The sequence below is a fragment of the Ceratotherium simum genome, chromosome 20 (genome assembly GCF_057802395.1).
Source record: "Ceratotherium simum simum isolate JZ-2026a chromosome 20, ASM5780239v1, whole genome shotgun sequence".
Classification (NCBI taxonomy): Eukaryota; Metazoa; Chordata; class Mammalia; order Perissodactyla; family Rhinocerotidae; genus Ceratotherium; species Ceratotherium simum.
In genome coordinates, this window is record NC_141919.1 from 49638907 (window position 1) to 49661095 (window position 22189).

The 22189-nt window shown below is 44.5% G+C and overlaps 2 protein-coding genes across 5 annotated transcripts in view; one reads left to right on the forward strand and one right to left on the reverse strand.

The window, feature by feature from the left end:
• ACO1 (aconitase 1) overlaps positions 1 to 4240 on the forward strand; it is a 65204-nt gene extending 60964 nt beyond the window's left edge. Inside the window, exons 20-21 of the mRNA XM_014786003.2 lie at positions 2288 to 2473; positions 3397 to 4240. Of these exons, the coding sequence (XP_014641489.2) occupies positions 2288 to 2473; positions 3397 to 3510 (300 nt within the window). The 3' untranslated portion in view covers positions 3511 to 4240. The remainder of the gene's footprint in view (positions 1 to 2287; positions 2474 to 3396) is intronic.
• A 4077-nt stretch (positions 4241 to 8317) lies between these two features.
• Positions 8318 to 22189, reverse strand: part of RIGI (RNA sensor RIG-I) — a 65647-nt gene continuing 51775 nt past the window's right edge. For all 4 annotated transcript variants that reach the window (XM_087444713.1, XM_004428376.3, XM_087444712.1 and 1 more), the window contains 4 exons: positions 21307 to 21477; positions 19963 to 20114; positions 12266 to 12409; positions 8318 to 10227 (listed from right to left, as the gene is read on the reverse strand). In XM_087444713.1, coding sequence (XP_087300839.1) covers positions 9931 to 10227; positions 12266 to 12409; positions 19963 to 20114; positions 21307 to 21477 — 764 coding nt within the window. In that variant the 3' untranslated portion in view covers positions 8318 to 9930. The remainder of the gene's footprint in view (positions 10228 to 12265; positions 12410 to 19962; positions 20115 to 21306; positions 21478 to 22189) is intronic.

A 22189-nucleotide genomic window follows, 5' to 3' on the forward strand; every position in this document is an offset into this window, starting at 1 on the left:
CATCCGTCTAGTTGCTGTATGTGGGATGCGGCCTCAGCCTGGACAAGCAGTGCGTGGGTGCGCGCCTGGGATCCGAACCCAGGCCGCCAGCAGCAGAGCGCGCGCACTTAACCGCTAAGCCACGGGGCCGGCCCCCAATAAGCCTTTTTAAGCAAAGACCCGGAGGTAACTTTCCACGCTTAGAATAAATCTTTACCATGGACGCAAGAGGCGTCCCTGGTGAGGGCGCAGATGATGTAGCCCCCATGATCCACAGAATTCACTCCCAAAGATATTCAGAGAAAGTAAAGACCTTCGTTGCATAGGCGGTAAGGATGGTGTGGTGCTCCGGTCTCCCACAATAGTGTGGGACGCCTCCAGTCACAGACCCGCTAATCTGTGACACCGGGCGGGCGATACTGGAATAGGATTTTTCCAGCACTAACAAGCAAAGAAGGTTAAGACGACAAAAGCCCTTATGGACTGGTCCCTTTATGACAAACTCCCCTGAGATCTTGGCACAGCCGGACAAAGAGACAGTTCAGAACCCCAGTCTACTCAACTGGCCACCAAGGTGCACCCCGGTAAATGCACCTTCCCTATGGTGGAGACCAAGGAGAAGATTCTCACTGGTCACAAAGCCAAGTTCTCAGGACACAGAATAAGACAGAGACTACTCTGGGAGGAAAAGGGATCAAGATCAAAACCAGGAGTACTCTACCAAATTTAAACCAAGAGTCACTAAAAGCACAAGAAACTAGTTTCCCAAATATTTTCTCCTGCTAATCTAAATTTAGAAAGAGAAAAAAATTCTCACCACTTCCTTCCACCGGACTCCGCAGATAGAGATGCCTGGAGGCCGACGTGGTAAGAAGTCTTACCTTTTGCCGGCTTTCGTCAGGCTTTCCCATATCTCATCATCTGCAGTAGTCCAGGGAGAAGGCAGGTCTTCCAGCCAGAGAAGGCAACTTGCCAGCCAGTGTGGCTCCTGGCGACTACGCCAAAACTGTCGGGGGAAGAGGGAGAATCTCCCTCTGCCCTTTCCCTTAAGGTTCTTCTGGCTGGCCAAATAATTAACAAGACAGGTTAGCAGGAGAAAATAATACCAAGTTTAATAACATGTATACATGGGAGAAAGCAGGGACACTGCGTTTCTCAACACAATAGCAGAAATTCTCATCTTAAATACCATGTTCAGCCAGTGACAAAGGAGGATTTTGGGGGTGGGGGGAGTCAGTTACAGGAGATTACCACTAAAGCACAGTAAACAAGAGTAAGGTTATTATGCAGATTTAAGGCCTCACCTTCCACATTGATAAGCCTCTAGAAATGAGGCCATCCCCCCCTCTTCCCAAAACAGAGAGGGAGATACCTTTACAAATGGAGATTTCCCTTATAAATGTAAATGATTGTCTGGCAACTCCTCGAAGGGCCATCCAGAGAGTGTGGCCAGAGAGACAGAACTTCCGATAAGAGGGGCTTGTTGGTGCCTTTTCTATTGTAACCTCCATCCTACATTATCTTTACAGCCATCATGATAGATCTGTTCCAGGAAGGAGCCACCATGTCAAATTCTTTAGGCAGTTAGTGGGGGGGGGGGGTCAAACGTCCCTAGAGAAAACAACCAAGGTAAAGAGATAGATTTCAGGGTGGCCAAATCTTGATCTCCCACACCAGTTATAGATAAACCAATAAAATCTGCTTTATAGGAAGCTTAATATCGAGACTATATTCAATGCCATTTATTCTTGAGACAGGAAGTATAAAAGCATCACATAGCAGGTAAGCATTTACTTTCTCTGTAGTATGTTCTGAAGGTTGCTTTTGTGATTAAATCTTCTGTGTCTGCCAGTGCATCTACAATAATAGCAAATTTTAAGGGAAAGGAAAGAGTTTTCTTTATGTTGTTTGTGGTCTGGATTCCAGATACAGTGGAAGTTTGCTAAGAGATGTTGTCTCACAAAGTGGCCAAGTGCACAGTCAGACTGCGTGGATTCAAATACCAGAAACTACAACTAACTCCCTGGGTCAAGGGGGACGGTGCTGTCACAGCTTCCACCTCCCAGGGTTGGCGGAGGGGGAAAGAGAGAATTCATTTACGTGCTCACCCCGTGCCTGTGCCTTGTAGGCACTCAGTTCAGACTAGCTACTGTGTAACGGGAGGGTAGCATTTTCTGTAAAGGATTAAATGGTACTCATAAAGGATTTAGGTATGAGAAGAGTTTTGACTCAGGAAGTCTTCTGAAAAGTTTTTGTGTATCTAAAGAAAAATCAGAACTGTGTCCAAACTGCTGTCTTGGCTCATCAGGGGATCAAAGCTGTACTGGCTGAGAGCTACGAGCGCATTCACCGCAGTAACCTGGTCGGCATGGGGGTGATCCCGCTCGAGTATCTCCCTGGGGAGACCGCTGACACCCTGGGACTCACCGGGCAGGAGCGATACACTGTCAGCATTCCAGAAAACCTCAAACCACGAATGAAAGTCCAGGTCAAGGTAAGCCAGAGCCCCCTCAGGCCAGGCCCGGCTAAAAGGGACCCTGCGTTTGTATCAACCTTGTGAGAAGGAAATCAGTGGGATGTGGAAGGGAAAAAATCCCTCCTTAGGCCAGCATTGGACATAGGCGCTCTGCCAGCAGCTGTTCCACCTGCCTTCACAGCACAGTGAGCATGATGCCTGCTGGTCTGTTACTTATTTCTGTTTATCCGTAGAGTTATCATCAGTTCCTTTCTTACCTACCAGCCCCACTAGCTCCTGTTTCTCCTGATGTCACGTGGCCCAGAGAATAGTGATGAAGGCTCAGGGATAGGACATTCTCTAAAAAACACCTTTTTGTTGTAAAAATGTGAACAGCAGACACACTCACTCCATCCCTGAGTCTCACCCCAGGCCCCAGGCTTTGATCAACCCCGAGGTAAAAATGACAGCTCCCTGGGCGAGGTGAGGATTGAGCGCCTGGCACCAAGGTCTCGGGGTGACTCAGACACCCGGGCAGAGGCCACGGCTGAGGTCTGTGTCCCAGTGTGAGCGGCTGGGCCAGCCGCCTGAGGGACAGCCGAGATGAGACCTCAGCGAGCCTGCAACGCTTCTATCCGCAGGGAGCTCCCAGAGAGGGTTCAGAAAATGTTGTCCTAAACGTTGCTGGTAGCTGCTCCCTGAGAGGCTATGTCGAATTCCCTGCTGTCTCTCGCTTCTGTCATTTATACTCTGCAGACGAGTCTGCTGGGGACCTCGTTAAAGCGCAGCCTCTGACTCAGCGGGGCTGGGCTGGGGCCAGAGACTGCACACGCTCCCGGGCGCTGCTGGTGTGCGGACCACACTTTGAGGGGCAGTCCTGCGGGCAGGCTGGGCGGGGTCCCCCCTGACTGCTGCCTCGCCTCCTCCCTCAAAGGTTCTTTTCTGCTGCTTTGTCATCACAGCTGGATACCGGGAAGACCTTCCAGGCCGTCATGAGGTTTGACACCGACGTGGAGCTCACTTACTTCCACAACGGGGGCATCCTCAACTACATGATCCGCAGGATGGCCAAGTAGGCCCTCGCTTCTTAGGAGCCCTGCACTCCGAGCTCTGCCAGGGAGAGCGCGGCGCCCCCAGCCGGCGGGGCCCGGGTGCAGAAGCGTCCCTCCTGCCTCCCTCAGGGTGCTGCCTCACAGATGAGCGCCCGAGCACTGGGGTGCTGGTGCCAGGCCTCCAGGCGCAAAATCAGCAGTTTCTACCTTCGCTATCTCTGTTAATCTTTTTATCTTTTTCTAGAATTTGAAGCTAGAATGGTGGGAATGTCAGTAGTGCAGGAAGAGAGAACTGAGCTCGTCTTTAAAGTTACTGATCACAGAACGATGATTTGTCACTCTCACCTGGTAATGTTCAGCTGAACACAAATGAGTCGTCTCAGAAGGGGTCTCCCGCCCTTCTTTAGTTCCCCTCTGTTCTCCTCTCCTCCTCTGCTTTCCCTGGGGGTCACTGGCCTTTGCATCTTATACCAGTGTTAACTGACAGTGGTAGAGAAGAACTTTCTACACTTCAAATCAGTGTGTCAACTCCCCCTTTTTCTTCAGAGTGAATGATTCTGACACCTCGTGGACAGGTCAAATGCTGATATTTTTTAGTTATGTACCTTTTGATAGATCAACAGTAAAGAAATGTGAAGTTTTCTTGCACTATCTATCTTGAAAAATTTTCCCAGAAAATTCTTCATTGGTCAAGAGGAGGACTTTGGAGGTGAACATTTCTAATTTGAATAAGATTAAATCTATTTTCAAGGAAGACGTTCTGACTTTGGAATTGACTTCTGCTGTGTGTGTGGCTCTAGTTTGGGGGTGTTGGGAGCAGGGCAGATCTCAGACCGCAGCATCCTGAAGCCTGGATGACCTTCAAGTTCTCCTGTTTTTACAGCCACATCTGTGCAGGTAAAACGGAAGTGTTGAGGAACCTATCTGTCCTCTGCCTTGTTTGGGACCAGACAGGAGGGTAGCAGGAGCGATAATGTAGTATGGCGAGCAGATCATAATTTTTTTGATTTTCGTACTGATTTCTCTGCTCGTTTTCATCACTGAAGTTGTTTCAGGGCACATGTCTTAGTCTACTCCAGCTGCCATATCAAAATATCATAGACTGGGTGGCTCAAACATCAGCAATTGATTTTCTCACACTTCTGGAGGCTAGAAGTCCAAGATTAAGGTTGCAGCCAATTCGTTTTCTGGTGAGAGCTCTCTTCCTGGCTTTGGATGGCCGCCTTCTCCGGTGCCCTCGTGGCCCTTCCTTAATGCACGCGCATGGAGAGAGAAAGAACAGCTCTCCGGTGTCTCCTCTTGTAAGGGCCCCCCCCCCCCCCGTGACCTCATTTAACCTTAGTTGCTTCCTTAGAGGTCCCATCTCCAGAGTCACAGTGGGCGTTAGGGCTTCAACACATGAATTTGGTGGGGCACACAAACATTCAGTCCCTGACAGGGCACCTTGTAGCTTACAAGTTAATCTCTTTGTAATGAATTTTAAATCCCAACGTTAGCTCTCAGGGGCTGTGGCCTGGTCATCAGAACGCCTAGGATCAAGTCCTGTCCGCATCTCTTCCTGGAGGAGGGACAGGACAGGTCACTGAGCATCCCTGCCTCTGAGGTCCAGGGTCTAACCTGTGCTCATGAACCAAAATTACAAACAGACCCTGCTGTACAGAAAAGCCTGTGACCCTCAGATTAGGATCAGTCCCAGCATAAAAACACTAAGCAAGGCCGAACGAGCAGACCCTCACCCTCCTGGCTCCCCATTTCTGAGCGTCTGGGGAGCGATCTAGCTCCCCGCATTCGGTGGCTGTGTCTGGTAGAATGGAGTCCCGTCACTCTGGACTCTGCCCTTGTACCTCCAAACACACGCTCCATCCTTTTCACTAATAGCGTCTTGGCCAGTGTCACATCCTTGCCCACAACAAGGCTCAACAAACCAGCCCCTTTTACCTGGTTTCTCAAGAAGGCACTGGTCCTCCTCCTCCCCAGGTTAAAGTATGCTGCTCTTCCTGGCCCCGGTCCTGCTTCCTCTCTGTAGGATTCCCATCTCCTTATTCTTGTGTTTTTCCAAACCCGTCACTGCCTGATCTCTCCTCGGGAAACAGGCATTCCTTGGTGCGCACAGTGAGTTAACTGACAGATTTAATCCAGCAAAGAAGCACATGTGTCTTTGGCTGTGGCACGGCCTTCCTGTGGGTGCGTACACCCCCACGTCTTTGTGGTGCATGGACAGCGATCTAGGGGAAGGATATATTAGTCATGACTCTCAGTTATGGTGTTAGAAGCACAACTCAAACTGGCTTAAGCCGAGAAAATAATAATTGGTTCATAGACCTTGAAGGACAGGGGTAGCCATGACCACAGGCTTGATTGGATCTAGGGACTCAAACTCAGGCCCCCTCCCATCGTTTCCCCTCTCATCTTACCTTCCATTTGTGATGGCCTCATTCTTTTGGGCCGCTCCATGTGCCGGGGGTATGGCCACCAGCAGCGCTGGGTGACAATTAGAAATTTGTGATCTTAGAGATTTGGCTCCCAGTAGTCCCTGGCCTAAAATACTGGGAGTTTCCTAGTCACCTAAATGAAGAACCTTATTTTGGGCAGTTTCCCTTTCAGGGTTATGTTAGGACAGTGCGGTGAACTCCACAGGATTATGTAGGAGCAAGTTCGAGTTCTGTTCTAAAAAACAGTAACCAAGGCTCCACTGGCCGCCCTGTTAGAAAGTTGGCAAATGTCATGGCCACAACAGAATTTAACACCCACGTGGCTTTTGTTCACCCAACAGCCTAATTATCATGAACAATGATTATATAATTATAGCCGATATTTTAACAGTTTTAATAATTTGCATCCCAAGAACTGAAGCCTACATATTCAGTGCAGATTTATGGAGTTTTTAGTTTTATAAATTTATGAAATTTATAGTTTTATTTCATAGCATAATAAAACAGAGTTACTGGTCAGATCCTGTAATTAATTGTCCAGTTAGGTTCTGGTTGTCTGGTCAGCATTGGGGCAGCTACCTGCTTCTACAAGAAGTTAACGACATCCCATGAGTAAGAGTTTCAGGGTCAGTGTATTTGGGAACCAGTGGGTTAACTGGGTCTTATTACCGCAGAACTGACACAGTGACACACAATGACAAGGCAGGCTGTAAACCTCTCATTTGAGGGGAGGGGGCAGCAGGCACCACAGAAACCCATCACACCACGGAGTATGCTCTTCAGAGCATCTCAGCACTGTGTTCCACAGGACGTGCTTGAGGAAACGCAGACCTGACGGCTTCTTTGTTTTTTAAAATCAAATAATAATATCAATTTTAAAGACAGGAATCAGACTTTACTGCCCTTGTTATGCAATTAGGCATTTGATTGAATGGGACTTTTCATTTCAGGGGAAAATATCACGACGTGGGCATTGGCAGGGACGACAGAGATAACAAGATCCTGTGGTTGTATAAGGGACGGTATCTGAACCACTGAGGAGCTGCGAAAACCACACGTGGCTGGACGCCCTGCCAGGATGTTCGAATGGGGGCTGGGCGTGTGCCCATGAAAAAGACTCCCCAGCTGGTTCTGAAATGCAGCCTTTGATCTAGAAATCCAATGACCAGCATTTGGGTGTCAGTCAAGAGTTTGCAATTTTTGAACTCTACCTACCAGTGTCTTTCATTCAGTAAATATTAACCAAGTGCCTGTCCTCTTCCAGGCTCTAGGCCTGGCAATGGCTTGACTCCATGCTCAAGTCAAACTAGCAAATTCTGAGTTTTTCTTGTTTCTGCTTTAGTCTGCCGCCTTCTATTGGTTGAAGAGAAGTGAGGACTATTCACCTTCATCCAAACTGAACCAGTTAGATACTGGAGAGAACTTTTCTCAAATAGATTTCCAGTCGATGTTTTATACATCCTATTGGAGTTCTTAAACAACAACATCCAAAAAAGGCAATCACATTTAAAAAGAGAGACTTGTAGGACTGTGATTTATAATAAGAAATACAAGTGTATATATTTGGTCTTCATCCTCATTTCTGGCACAGAGCTCCTAAAACTCTTGGAATTTCCTAAGTGATGACAGCGGCAAAAGTGTTTGTTATGTTAACGAGGTAACCTTTTTTTGGATGGGGGCTGGTTGCCAGGAGAACCAACTATGTGATTAGAAGGTTGGAACTTGCAGTCCTACCCTCTGACCTCTGGGGAGGGAAGAGGAGTTAGAGGTTGAATCAAATGCCAATGGCCAATAATTTAATCAATCATGCCTATGGAAGGAAGCCTCCATAAAAACCCAAAAGGACAGGGTTCGGAGAGCTTCTGGGTTGGTGGCCACGTGGAGATTTGGGGAGAGTGGTGCGCCTGGAGAGGCCATGGACACCCCACGCCCTTTCCCCACACCTTGATGGAAGAGCTGCCTCTCTTCCACCTGGCTGTTCCTGAGTTATATCCTTTTATAATAAACCAGTGATCTAGCAAGTAAAATCTTTCTCGGAGTTCCTTGAAATGCTCTAGCAAATTAACTGAACCCAAGGAGGAGGTCGTAAGAACCTCCAATCTAGAGACAGTCAGTCCAGAAGCACAGGTGATAACCTGAACTTGTGACTGGCGTCTGAAGTGGGGCTGGGCCAGGGAGGGCGGGGGGGTGGCAGTCTTGTAGGACTGAGCCCTTAACCTGCGGGATCTGACGGGATCTCCAGGTAGATAGTGCCAGAACTGAGCTAAATCATAGGACACCCAGCTGGTGTTGGAGAATTGCTCAGTGGTGTGGGGAAACCCCTACACTGGAATTGGTGACCAGAACCTGAATACTCTAATGAAATATAAGTGGAAAATGAATAAAAGTCAGCAAGAAAGTTGGCTTTAATAATCCATTTTAATTGAGTCTTACTAAGACTACTTCTAGTAATAACCATTATCAAGCAACCACTGTTTATATCATGTACTTTTCACACATTTCAGTTAAAACCCTCTACTAGCCCTTAGAGTTATGTATTATCCTTGTTTTACAGAAGAAGAAAATTAAGCCAAGGAGAGGTTATGTAACTGGCAGGTTCTCCAATTCTCAGCCAGATGAAATGGAGAGGGAGGTGGCTGTAGCATGTCACCCCACTGATCTCTGGGGTTGATTTGGGTAGCATGGGTGGTCTCTTGGACACCAAAGATGTAAATAGGTGCCACTTGAAAAGAGTTATGCAATCACATGTTGAACATATTATTAACATTTTATGATGTTTGGAGGTTTGTTTAGGCCATTGATGGTCCTGGTGAATTACAAACAACTAATCTGAGTCTGTTTTAGGAAGATGCTTAAATCACTCTAGAGCCTACCCGGAATTGAACACAAAATACCTTGGCCTGGATGGAAACAGCAGAACTCAGGCAGCTGTCTCCGTGTCTAGAAAACCCCAAACTAAGCTCTGGAGCATCAGCAAACCTTGTTAAGTGACACTGGAAAGCCATCCGGATATGTATTCTAATTTTGTAAATAGGACAGCAAATTAAACTGCCTCATCAGTATCATCCAAGGGACCTAACTGAGAACACAGTCCAAATGTTCGCCACCCACTGTTGTTGGAAAATGGCCTGAGATGACCATTCAAAGGGAATGATGGCACAGGTTAAGAAAGCAAATTAATAGGGCAAGATGTACAATAACCTAAAAGAACAGAAATCAACTTCTCAAGCAGTACTGTATCACTTACATGCCCCCATTACTAAAAGCTGTCCACTACAGAATTTTAAGATTACATGCCACACATTGCTACACAGAGAACACAACCGTATGTAACTATTACACATATGTATATGTATATATATTGAACCCTTGGAATTATCCACATTTAAGGGATCAGTAAAAAGGAACCAATAGAAAAGACTGGGATAGAACCGGAAAGGATGAAGCCAAGAGGGAGTTCCAAGGAAAGAGTACTCACCAGGAGCAAAGAGGTCGAAGGAGAGAAGGCCAAAGAAGCGCCCAATGGATCTGGCAACAGAGTCACTGGTGACCTTGACAAGAACAACTGCAGTAGATTATTAAGGGCAAAAGCCAGTGTACCATAGGTTCAGGAAAGAAATGGAAGTCAGGAAAACCCTTTCAACATTCATTCATTCATTTATTCCAGTGTGTACTGAGTGGCTACTGGGTACACACTGGCAGTTGGTTCTGAAGGGAAGGATAGAAACGGAAGTTCAGGCTTTGTAACTTTTCCCCAGTACTTAAAGCTCTATTGGCGTAAGAGCATTCGGGGCTGTGGTTCCCTCCCTTGTGCTTTACATGTATGATGGACTACAAAGTGTTGAAATTAACACACAGAAGGTGAAGTTCAGTAATAAACATTCAGTGTGGTACAAGCCTCAGGTAAAACATCTTCATGGTGGTACAAGCAATTCATGATTTACCCACTGGGGCTAATTTCTTCTTCACTCAGGTCACCCCTTCCCTGTAGCTGAAGACTGAGGTCGTCAGGTCATTGGGGCATTTCTGCAGCATCGAACGGTATTTTCTCAAAATGAAAGTCCGTCCACTTGGCATACAGTGTCTGAACTCCGGTTGCAATATCCTCCACCACAAAACTTTGAATTTTTATAACTGGAATCTCAAATGCCCTATACTTCACATAGATTCCCCAGTCATGTCTGCAGTTCTCTCCGGCACAGAATATCTTTGCTCTCTTCTCAAAACTCCCAAAGCTCTTTGGTTTGGGGTGTTTTTCACACACAAAGCATTCCTTGAAAGCATCTCCAACCACAGTGTAATGGCATTCCTACACAAGAAGGGATTGAATAACACAAAACAGAACGTTAGAACCAGTACATAACTGTGATTACGAAAAGAAAACTCCATGATAACCGAGATGATGAGCAGGTGGGATCCCACTTATTTTATAGATGGGGGAAGAAGGAAATATGGGTTCACCTGACTCCCGGTACAGCCTGACTCCCAGTTACACATGTGGAGGGGAGGGTGGGGTGGCGGTGCAAGGGAGGTGATAGGGGACTTCTCATGAAGAGGAGGACTAAGTTTCCAGGCAACCTCGCTCCCATGAGTAGATACTCTTTATTAATTCAGAAACAAAAGGGGTATCTGTTGAAGATCTGCGAAGCCTGAGTCCACCAGTGGCCCTGACAGGCATAATCCAAAGGGTAAGAGAAGAACAAGAAACGGTCAGTGTGGACCTGAAGGGGTCCAGGGCCTAATGTGTCCACAGGCCCCGCCTGCAGTCAGCCTCAGAGTCACCCTGAGAAAAGGCCACACTGCACGGAACACTGCAGGAAAGCGTGCGGTCTAAGAGGGCCGTCTCAACAGAAAAATCACCCACGCTGGAGCTGGAGGACCTCTCACAGCTGGGGAAGCAGCCTCAGAAAGGCAGGGGACCCCGCCAATGTCCCCTGTAATGGGCTTCTTGCTTAAACGGCTGGACTGACTGGAGACTTCAGCTTTCCCGACCAAACGGAACCTCAAGAAACAACTCATCGTCTGAGCCAGCCAGGCCTCCACCCTCCCACCATCGGCAGCAAGAGTTACATCCAATTTTTGTCTTTGGAGATTTTTCTAATCCTTTATCTAAAAGTTTAAAAATACATAGAGAGAGAGGAAGATGGGCACGGATGTTAGCCCAGGGCCAGTCTTCCTCAGCAAAAAGAGGAGGATTGGCATGCACGTTAGCTCAGGGCAGATCTTCCTCACACACACACACACAAAAATAGAGAGAGAGAAAGCTAAGCTACACGTGTCATGTTTTTAAAACAAGGAGATATTTTGTTTCATTATAAAAGTGATCCATATCCCAAAAAGTTTAGAAAACATAAAATAGTAGAAAGAGAGAAAAAAATCATGGAGTCTTACTGCAAAATATTAATACATTTTAGTATATTTGCTCTAGGCTTTTTTGGTACAAAAATAAATTTTTTGATTTTTTAGTTTTTTTGGTAGTGGTGGTGGTGTTGCTGCTATTATTTCACACCACGATAATCAGAGCATATTTATAATTTTGTATCCTGGTTATTTTTTCCACTTTACCATTAGTCTGCAAGGAGTTTTTCATTACACTACATAAGCTTCAGAAGCATTTTGTTTAATAAACTTTACTTTGGAATAATTTTAGGTTTACAGAAAAGTTGCAAAGATAGTCCTGAGAATTCCTGTACACCCTCCCAGCTCCCCTGAACGCTGACAATCTCACACACCATTGCACATTTGCCAAAACTAAGAAATTAATATCGGCACATTACTATTACGTAAACTACAGATTTTACCACTTTTTCTAATAACATCCTTTATCTGTTCTAGGATCTAATCCAGGAAACCACCCTGCACTTAGCATAACTATTATTTTTAATGGCTACATAATATTTAATTAAGTGGCTGTGCAGTAATTTTTTTAACTAGTTCTTTTTTTTTTTTTTTTAAAGATTTTATTTATTTTATTTTTTGCCCCCAAAGCCCCAGTAGATAGTTGTATGTCATAGCTGCACACCCTTCTAGTCGCTGTATGTGGGACTCGGCCCCAGGATGGACAGAGAAGTGGTGCCTCAATGCGCGCCCAGGATCCGAACCCGGGCTGCCAGCATCGCAGCGCGCGCACTTAACCACCAAGCCACAGGGCCGGCCCTAACTAGTTCTTTATTATTGAAGATTAACGCTTCCTTTTTAACTTTTTAGCCTTTTTAAAATACATGGACCAGGGCCATGATGACAACAGAAACAATAGTTTTCTTACTATAAATATCTCGCCCATAGACAGTAAGCGTTAATGAGTGCTAAAAAATGCCCCAGTGCTCTTTGTTAGAAAGGCTGCTTACCTCGATCACCCTTATGTCGGCCGTATAACATGCAAAGGCTTTGCACTTTCTGCAGAGCAGTTTTTTATTCTTCTTATCAAGTACAGGTTCTGCTTTTCCTTGACTATCTCTGATGAATTTTTCATGAATTTGTATCTGGTGAATCTATATGCAAAAAAAAAACAAACAAACTCATAAATGTAATTTGACTATAACTAGGATATATATGTGTATATACATAGACACACACACATATTTACATGTATAATCATTCATTCACGTACAACTTCCATGAACGTACAGTACCTGGCTTTGTTTATAAAAATCCCATATAATTTTATTGGTTCTCCTAACTCTTTGTTAGTCAAGGCTTAAGTGTGCCCTCCAATTAGTCTTTTCATTTCTTCATGAAAGATGCCCATAAAAGCACTAATGATGGCCATAAAATAGTCATGTGAACCATGCTTTCTACTTTAGTAGTTGGCAAAACTTTAAAAAATCCTTCACAAATAGGCATATGATACACATTGTTTCAGGTATAATTACACACACTTCCAGGGCATAAACCCATTGAATGGAGCAGCAGGCAGAAGAGCCCCCACCATCTAAAATCTTTTTTCTCTCTCCCCTTACAACCACAGAGAGTACTGTTGAATTACAGTAAAGTTAAACGTATGTATAGTATGACTGCATTCTATTTCAAAATTTAGGCTAAATACAACTAAGGACCCTGGACATTATATATAAAATAAACATAAGAAAATTCTGAAGGGTGAAGAGAGGAAGGCAGGCCAGTGAGGACACTTGAGGACACTTGAGACCCTAGGAAAAACATGGTGGTGAGTTCTCTGGTTTTCTTTTCTTTTCTTCAGCTCCAAGTCTCATATATCCCAGACTTGGAGCTGAAGACGCTGGCAACCAGGAATGCTGATGGGCACAGACAAAAAAGTCTCAACACAAGGCTACCCTCTCTCGCCAAAGGACCAGGCAAGGGGCAGCCTAGCAAGACAGAAAACTCTTAGGCGACAGCTGTTCTACTCCTGCCAAACAACATAGAAAACAACAACAACAAAAACTGTGAACTAACCCACACTCATACCAGCAAAGGCTGAGTGGAGAACCTAGGATTCCACTTTGCAGGGCTGTGATGAAGCACCCAACACTCCCACCTGGTGGTGTCAGAGGCCAAGGAGGGAGCCAGGACTTTCATCCCCACTGAATGGACACCCCCTCACTCATGGTGTCAGTGGAGATCATGTGGGGAGCCAGAATTCCCACTCCCACCTGCAGTAATGAGGAGCCTCCCCCTTGCTGGTATCGAGAGAAGCTGAGTGGGGAACTTAGACTTCTACCTCCACCTGGCAGTGAGGAGACAGTGTCTCCACCTCCTCTGCCAGAACAGTGTCAGAACAAGCCAGCTAACACAGGAGGTTAAGTAAGATCCTGAGACTCATAACACAGTAAGAAGATGTCCAGGTTTTGCTAAAAAAATCACTCTTCACACCAAAAACCAGAGAGATCTCAAACTGAATGAAAAAAGACTATCAGTTGATGCCAACACTGAGATGACAGAGATGTCAGAATTATGACAAAGATTTTAAAGCAGCCATAATAAAAATGCTTCAATGAGTAATCAGAAACACTCTTGCAACATGAACAAATATAAACAACCAAGAAATGGAAGATATAAAGAAGAACCAAATGGAACTTTTAGAACCTTTCAGTTCCATATAATAACCTAAATCAAAAGCTCAGTGGACAGGCTCAACAGCGGAATGGAGGAGACAAAGGAAAGAATCAATGAATTAGAAGAGAGAACAATAGAAGTGACCCAATCTGAACAACAGAAAGAAAACAGACTGAAAAAAAAATGAACAGAGCCTCAGGGACCTTTAGGACTATTAAAAGAGATCTAACATTCATGTCACTGGAGTCCTAGAAGGAGAGGAGAAGGAGAGCAGAGTTTAAAAGTATACTGGAAGAAATCATGGCTGAACGTTTCCCAAATTTAACATAAAGTAACATAAACCTACAGGTTCAAGAAGCTGAACAAATCTCAAAAGGAATAAACCCAAAGAAATCCACACCAAGACACATTGTAATTAAACTTCTGAAAACTAAAGACATAGAAAAAGTCTTGAAAGCAGCTAGAAAAAAACACCACCACCTTACCTATAGGAGAAAAACAATCTGGATGACAGCAGATTTATCATCAGAGACCATGGAGGTCAGAAGGAAGCATTTTTCAAATGCTGGAAGAAAAAACCGTCAACCCAGACTCCTATACCCAGCAATATGTCCTTCAAAAACACAGTCATGTGCCACATGATGATGTTTTGGTCAACGACAGACCACATGTACGACAGTGGTCCCGTAAGATTAGTACCATGTAGCTTAGGTGTGGAGTAGGCTATACTATCTAGGCTTGTGTAAGTACACTCTGATGTTCACACAACAACGAAATTGCCTAACAACACATTTCTCAGAACACGTCCCTGTCATTAAGCCATGCATGACTGTAAAGGGGAAATCAAGACATTCTCAGATGAGGGAAAACTAAGAGAATTTGTTCACCAACAGACATTCCCTAAAAGAATGGCAAAAGGAAGTTCTCTAAACAGAAGGAAATGCTAAAAGAAGGAAGCTTGAATCATCACAAGGGAAGAAAGAACATGCTGATTTCCACAGTGTCAGCTGTAGAAGGGTCTGCCCTGTCCCCCTGGTTTGTGGTGCTGCCTCTCTTTCATCAGACTTCATTTTCAAGTGTTCCAGGTGGAACTAGACAGCCTCGATGAAAATCCTGTTTCTACCACTTACCAGCTGTGTGATTCGGGGAAATTGCCTCAGTTTCCTCAAATACAAAATGGGAACAATAATAGCATTTATTTCATGGGCTATTGGGAGGTAACATGAGTTTATAACTGCTCAGAACCTCCTGGCACAAGTTAACTGCTCATGGACGCTAGCCTCAGTCTGTTAGGCTAGTCTTAAGCTAAGAACCTGAAAATGTTAATATAGTGGTTTGTACTTTAGTATCGATACCCATAGATGAATAATTTTTTCAGAAATATCACAGCTATTTTCATTTATTTATTGTTCTATAGAAACTCTGGAATCATTTTATCAAGTTACAAATATCATTTATACTTTGATTATGGGTTGCGATAAACCTATAAGTGAATCTGGGGTGAACGCACGTCTTTAAAATATTCAGTCATTCCATTCAAGAACATGATGCTTCTTTTCTTTTGTCTTAATTTACCTCATATCTCTCAATAACACTTTTGTAGTTGTCCTTATTTATGCTTCACACATTTCTGGTTAGGCCAGTAATGCAGTAGTTAAACAGATGGGCTCTGCCAGCTCCACCCCTAACTAGCTATGTGACCCACTGGCACTGAAGATTTTCATGCCTCAGTCTCCCTCCTATAAAATGACATAATAAGAGGCTCTCCTGCATGGATCGCCGTGAGGCCTGTTCATATAAAGAAAGCGTTTCAGGCTTGGTGGAGAGTCCATGTTCTGCATGTGTGAGCTGTGGTTACTGTTGTCACTGTGAATGGAAATCTCTCTCCCCCGATATCATCTACTGGTTACTCATCATCCACACAGAACCCATTGATCACTAAAGCACTTCAAATTCAAATAAAAGTTGATTTATATAAAAAGTTTAGACCTGGAATATAGGTTAAGAAAACAATCAAAATATAATTTTCTATCCCCACACTCCCCACCCCATCCCATTTGAAATTATCTTCACTGGTTTTGTAAAAATAAAGGATGTTTATGCCTCCTATTTTCAATTCAATTTCTCACTGCTGTGAAACTGTGACATATGTGTATTTATCCATTATTTCCTTTGGATAAATTTCTAGACATGAAATTCCTGGGCTACATGACATACATTTCCCTATGAGCAATTTTAATTTCCTTTTTTCAGACATGGTTCTAACTACTCCTTGATGCAGACTGGGGGTGCGGGATTTGATAGGAAAGAGGGTACACATATACACTTGCCCTTGGGGCATCCAATTAAAAAAAATTCACATATATCTAAAGATATTCAATTATGTCTGAAAATTCAATTAAAAACTAATAATCTGAGGGCCGGCCCCGTGGCTTAGCGGTTAAGTGCGTGCGCTTCGCTGCCGGCGGCCCGGGTTCGGATCCCGGGTGCGCACTGAGGCACCACTCCTCCAGCCATGCTGAGGCCGCGTCCCACATACAGCAACTAGAAGGATGTGCAGCTATGACAGACAACTATGTACTGGGGCTTTGGGGGAAAAATAAATAAATAAAATCTTTAAAAAAAAAAAAAAAAAAAAAAAAAAAAAACTAATAATCTGAAATATTTAAAATGTTACTATAGGCAATAGATAGAAGTCCTAATCAGTTAAAACTAACTACCACTGCTATACTTAAAACTAACTAAAACTCAGTAACTGGGGAAAGAGGTCCAACCAGGGCCGGCCTGGTAGTGGCAAAGTGGTTAAGTTCATGCGCTCCGCTTCGGTGACCTGGGGTTCACAGGTTCAGATCCCGGGCATGGACCTATGCACCATTTATCAAGCCATGCTGTTGTGGCATCCCACGTATTAAATAGAGGAAGATGGGCACTGATGTTAGTTCAGGGCCAATCTTCCTCAGCAAAAAGAGGAGGATGGGCAACAGATGTTAGCTCAGGGCTAATCTTCCTCACCAAAAAAAAAATGAGGCTCAACCAAAGTCACAAATTAAGTCTACAGCACACGGCCTCCCCCTCCCCACCTGTGGTTGAAGAAGCAGCCTAACTCCATGCACTAAGGGGGCAAAAAGCAAAACTCTGAAACCCGGATTGTGTGCAGTCCTGGGTACATGCTGGAAGCTCTTCTGTCAAAATGAACTTTCTTTCACCCCGTATCTTGTTCTCTACTCTAGGAGGAAGGGTAGCAGGCTTCCTCGTATTGATTCCAGATAACCCTTCACAGCTAGAACTGTGAAAAACACCCTTTATATCTCATTCCTCCAGAATGAAATACTACCAAATCCTGCAGCTTCCATCATGGAATAAGTTCTTGGACGCCTCCGGACATCTACAGGTTAAGATGGCAGCAGAGTGACAGAGGTTCCCAGGGGCCACAGTGCTCCAGTGAAGGTCGGCCACACGCAGACAGTGGACGATGCGCCGTGGGGCCGGGGAAGAAAGCGTACAATCTCCCCCTCCACCTACTCGGAGATCGCCCTCAAGAGCTCCAAATGGCTTCCCTCTCTTCTGCAGAGTCTCTCCCTGCCGTTAAACCCAATGTGAAGGGCCAGGTGCTCAGATCCAACACCCAAGCCCTTATCAAGACCACAGAGAGGGGTCTCACCCCAAGAACCATAATTCCTTTGAGTTTTAAGAATATAAGTTTTCCCCTACCTTACTATACTTCTACTAGGCCTTTGAAAGCAAAGCCTTCCTCTCTCAGTGGAGCAGAGGGGCTGGTCAGCTATGACAGGACAGGGATGACACCGAGACCCCAAGCTCCCAGCTGCCTAGGAATTACCAGCTACCAGGGACTCCCGGCTGCACTTGTCCTGGGCTCCCTCTCGGTCTTTACCATCTCTGCCTGTTTTCCATCTATGGGTGTTAGGGGAATCCCAAATGCTATCAAATACCTAATTCAACAGATATTTAACCCCTTTTCTCCTCACTTCACTCCTTAGTGTGCTGGCTACAAAAGAATGTCTATGTCTGGTCTAGCCTCCATTCTCCTCAACAGACTTTTAGTCTGTTGCTTCTGCCACATATGAGTCTACACAGCCTGTCACCCAGTGGAGGGGAGAAAAATTATGCCGTGGGTATTAACACTAGCATGATTTTACAGCCTTTATTGGCAACATGCCCATATTCTACAAAATAGGGAGGTGGCTTGGTGAAAAAACCCTATCCTCAGTAAAATTAAGGAGGAAAATTAAGAGGCACTAAAGAATTTCCCTGCAATTCTTCTCACTGTGGAGAAAATGTGGAAGAGGTGTTTTTAAATATCTTGATCTCCAAACTTTAGGAAGAAATGTTTAAAACGTTTTAAAATGTTTTTTAAAATGTTTTTTAAAACGTTTTAAACTGACATAAAGTTGTAATTTTGTCCTAAAATTTTGTTAGTTTGCTTTAGATCACTGCTTCGCAATACTTTTTTGTTTGTTCATTTGTTTGTTTGAGGGTTTTGTTTTTGTTTTTTTATTGGTGTCATAATAGTTTATAACACTGTGAAATTTTAGTTGTACATTGTTTGTCAGTCACCATGTAAACGTCTCCCTTTACCCCTTGTGCCAACCCCTAGCCCCCTTCCCACTGGTAACCACCAAACTGTTCTCTCTGTCCGTGTAGCAATACGTTTTTGAGCATACAGATTATGACTTTTTAAAGTTACAGACACTGTGGAGTTGGTCTGCTGAACTGTAAGGCTCATCTTCATTAAGTTAAAGTATGCCTCACGCTTCTGTCCAATAACAACTCTCCCCCCCTTTTTTTTTCGGTGAGGAAGATTGGCCCTGAGCTACATCTATGCCTATCTTCCTCTATTTTGTATATGGAACACCGCCACAGCATGGCTTGATGAGCAGTGCATCAGTCCGCACCCGGGATCTGAACCTGTGAACCCCAGGCCCCAGGCCAACTTAACTACTACGTCACCAGGCCGGCCCCTCAACTCTCATTTTTTGAGCATTATTTTATACCAGGCACTGTGCTAAGCAATGCATACATCTCATTTTATCCCCTAAACTGCCCTGTGAGTTAAACACCGTTATTTTCCCAAATTTACAAATGAGGAGACTGATGATTAATAAGAGGAACTACCCGAGGTCACACATCTTGTAAGTGGCAGAACTGGGATTAAAACCACTGTTTCCAATGTTAAACTCTCCTCAGCCCTGCAGCATTCAATGCTTCCAGAGACGCTGAGATGAAAATCTCTGCAAAAGGTCTGGAGAACGTGTGTGTGTGTGTGTGTGTGTGTGTGTGTGTGTGTGTGTGTGTGTCTTGACTTTCCCCAATCTGGTTCCACGCTTCTGTGTTATAAAGGAAGTTACAATAAAACTAAGGTTACTACAAGAGGCTGAACTGAACAGCTGTCCCACTCTGCAAAAGGTCTGGAGAACGTGTGTGTGTGTGTGTGTGTGTGTGTGTGTGTGTGTGTGTGTGTGTGTGTGTGTGTGTGTGTGTGTGTCTTGACTTTCCCCAATCTGGTTCCACGCTTCTGTGTTATAAAGGAAGTTACAATAAAACTAAGGTTACTACAAGAGGCTGAACTGAACAGCTGTCCCACTCCAAAGTATACACTATTCTCCATACCTACAACCAGGCATTCCGACACCTGCGTAGTGCCCTGGGAGCTTCTCTGAGGACTCTGGATGGGAGAGAGAGATTTGAGGAAAAGACTAAGAAGAGCCGTGTCTTGCAGTGTTGGGTGTGGTCCTCAAGATGAACTGTTAACTTAAGAGCAATTCTGGCTCAGTCTACCTTTTAGATCTAAAAACATAACTTCAGGTATTAGCACTAATAAAATATATTTTAGTCTCATTGAGACTTAGAGTAGAAGGAATCTGATGTTCACTGCAGGACAAAGTTTTAAGCATGACTTACTTTTTAAAGCCACACTTGGAGCAATACGATCAAAGGCGCCAGCCATGCTCACAGTCCCTGTCTGTTACTTACAGGCAGATTCTGAAAGAGTAACACAGATGAAAAGACTTACCTTTTCTTTAAATACTGCTTCATTCCATGCCTGAAGGTTTAAAATGCAGTCATTCATCATTTTTTCTTTGTACATGTTTATTTTCTCCTTTTCAATTACATCAGCATCACTAGTCAGAAGGAGGCACTTGCTACCTTTTGCTCTTCCTCTGCCTATCAGAAAATAAATATTTTATTTAGTGTCTTTGACTTAAAACTCTGATAACTCTGAGACAAGGTAAATAAAGGGAGAGGCGTATTCCCAAAACTCAACTCTGGTTCACTGAATCCCGCTTTCCAGGGCAGCTGAGTGGTTAGAGTGTGGATGCAAATGCAGGTGCACACCTGCACATCAACCCTGCGGATAAACGGGAGCCCACCTCCGCCTAGCTTCCTCGGGGTCTCCATGGTGAGTGTGACTGGACTGTACATTGTCAGGAATGCTGCTTTCAAGACAACCCAAAATGAACCCTCAGGATGACATTGTGAGAGCTCTGAGATGAATAATAAACAGATCCTCCCTCATGAGCCTTCTAGGAAATAGGGAATAAGTTATGTCCACAAGCACCAGAATATAGGTGGAAATGATGAGTGCTGTAGGAAAGACAGGCATAAAGGGTTATGGTCATTCAAAAGAGAGATTGTTGCCAGCTGGGAGAATTAGCAACAGGTGATATGGAGGCAGGGGAAGAGGTAAAACGAAGATCATCATCAGCGGGACATGAGCAATTCCTTCAACAAGGGAAAAACGAGGCAGTCCAGTTGGCTGAAGTGGATAATGAATAAAGGGGAGGAAGGGAAAATAAGGTTAGGAGGATGAGTGGGTGCTGGATCTTGAAAACTCTTTAACATCAAGAAAATTGGGGAACCGCTGGAGTTTCTATACAGGGAAGTGACATGCTCAGAGCTGTTTTTCAGGAAAAGTAATGCGGCAGCTGTTGTTACGGAAATTGGAAAAAGGAAGAGAGACTAGTTAGGAGACTATCTAGTTTAAGTGGCACAGAAGAACTCCTTGGAGTAGCTCTTCTATAATACAGGGGAGCCACCAACATCTAACACAACCACGAAAGGTCCCCACGTTGACTGCCAAAGCCTCAATCAAAGTTGGAATTATCCTTCCATAGATATGTCAGTCAATGCTCGTCAAGTAAACAGCATTCATTGTGAACAAGAATCAAGTAGGGTATATGTTAGTGGACAAAACTGTAGCCACCCAATCCTGACCAAGGGAGCCACCTTTAGAGCCAATGATACCAGAGTCCATTGTGCCACTGGTCACACACCCAACTATGGCCAGAGTCACAGACACACTCACAAATCAGACAAATTGGCAGCCCCTTAGCAATGGCATCAAAGCTTCTCTCACCTCTGGTTTGGATCATTTTGATGACATTGCCCACGTACTCATACAGGATGACCAGATTGCACTGAGCAATGTCGATGCCTTCATCAGCAACTGAGGTGGTGATCAGAATCCTGTTATCTCCATCGGTTCTGAAGGCATCCAATGCACACTTCTGTGCCGGGAGGGTCATTCCTACGCCAGAGTCAGAGGGCATTATACAACTCAGCACGGAGGGAACTCTACCCTTGAATAAACAGCTATTAATTATGCAATGCTTATCACATGCCAGGTGCTGTTTAAGCGCTTGGTACTCATGATGTCACAACAACCCTAGGCAGTAGAGCCCAGTATCCCTGTTTTAGAGAGGACATTTAGGGTGGTGTCTAACAACCTGGACTCTGCCACAAGACTGCCTGAGTTCAAACTCCAGCTGTGGCACTTACTAGCCATGTAGCTTCAGTCTTGTTAGCTCAGAAGAAATACTGACTTTTTTGCAAAGATATCAACAGCTAATCATAATGCCTTTGCACATGAATAGGAGTTTACAGCTGATAAAACATCTTCAGATCTACTTACTCACTGGCACTTCCCAAAGCCCTTTTAGGTTGATGCAGCCAGCACTGAGATTCCCCATTACGGATGAAGACCTCGAGGTTTGGAGGTATGGTAAACCGGCTAGTGGCAGAACCCAGCCCTGAACTTAAGTCTAGGACCCTAATAGTGTGCAGTTCTCGGCCACTGATAGACTAAGAGGAGAAAGAATTTCAGTGGTCTCCACCTCAGAGTTAACAGAATTTATAAAAGTTCCAATTTTTTCTAGTATATTGGCAGCCAAAATCTTGAGATATATTTTGTTAATACCAAAACAATTTCTTTTCACCATCATCTTCTACTGAACAATAAG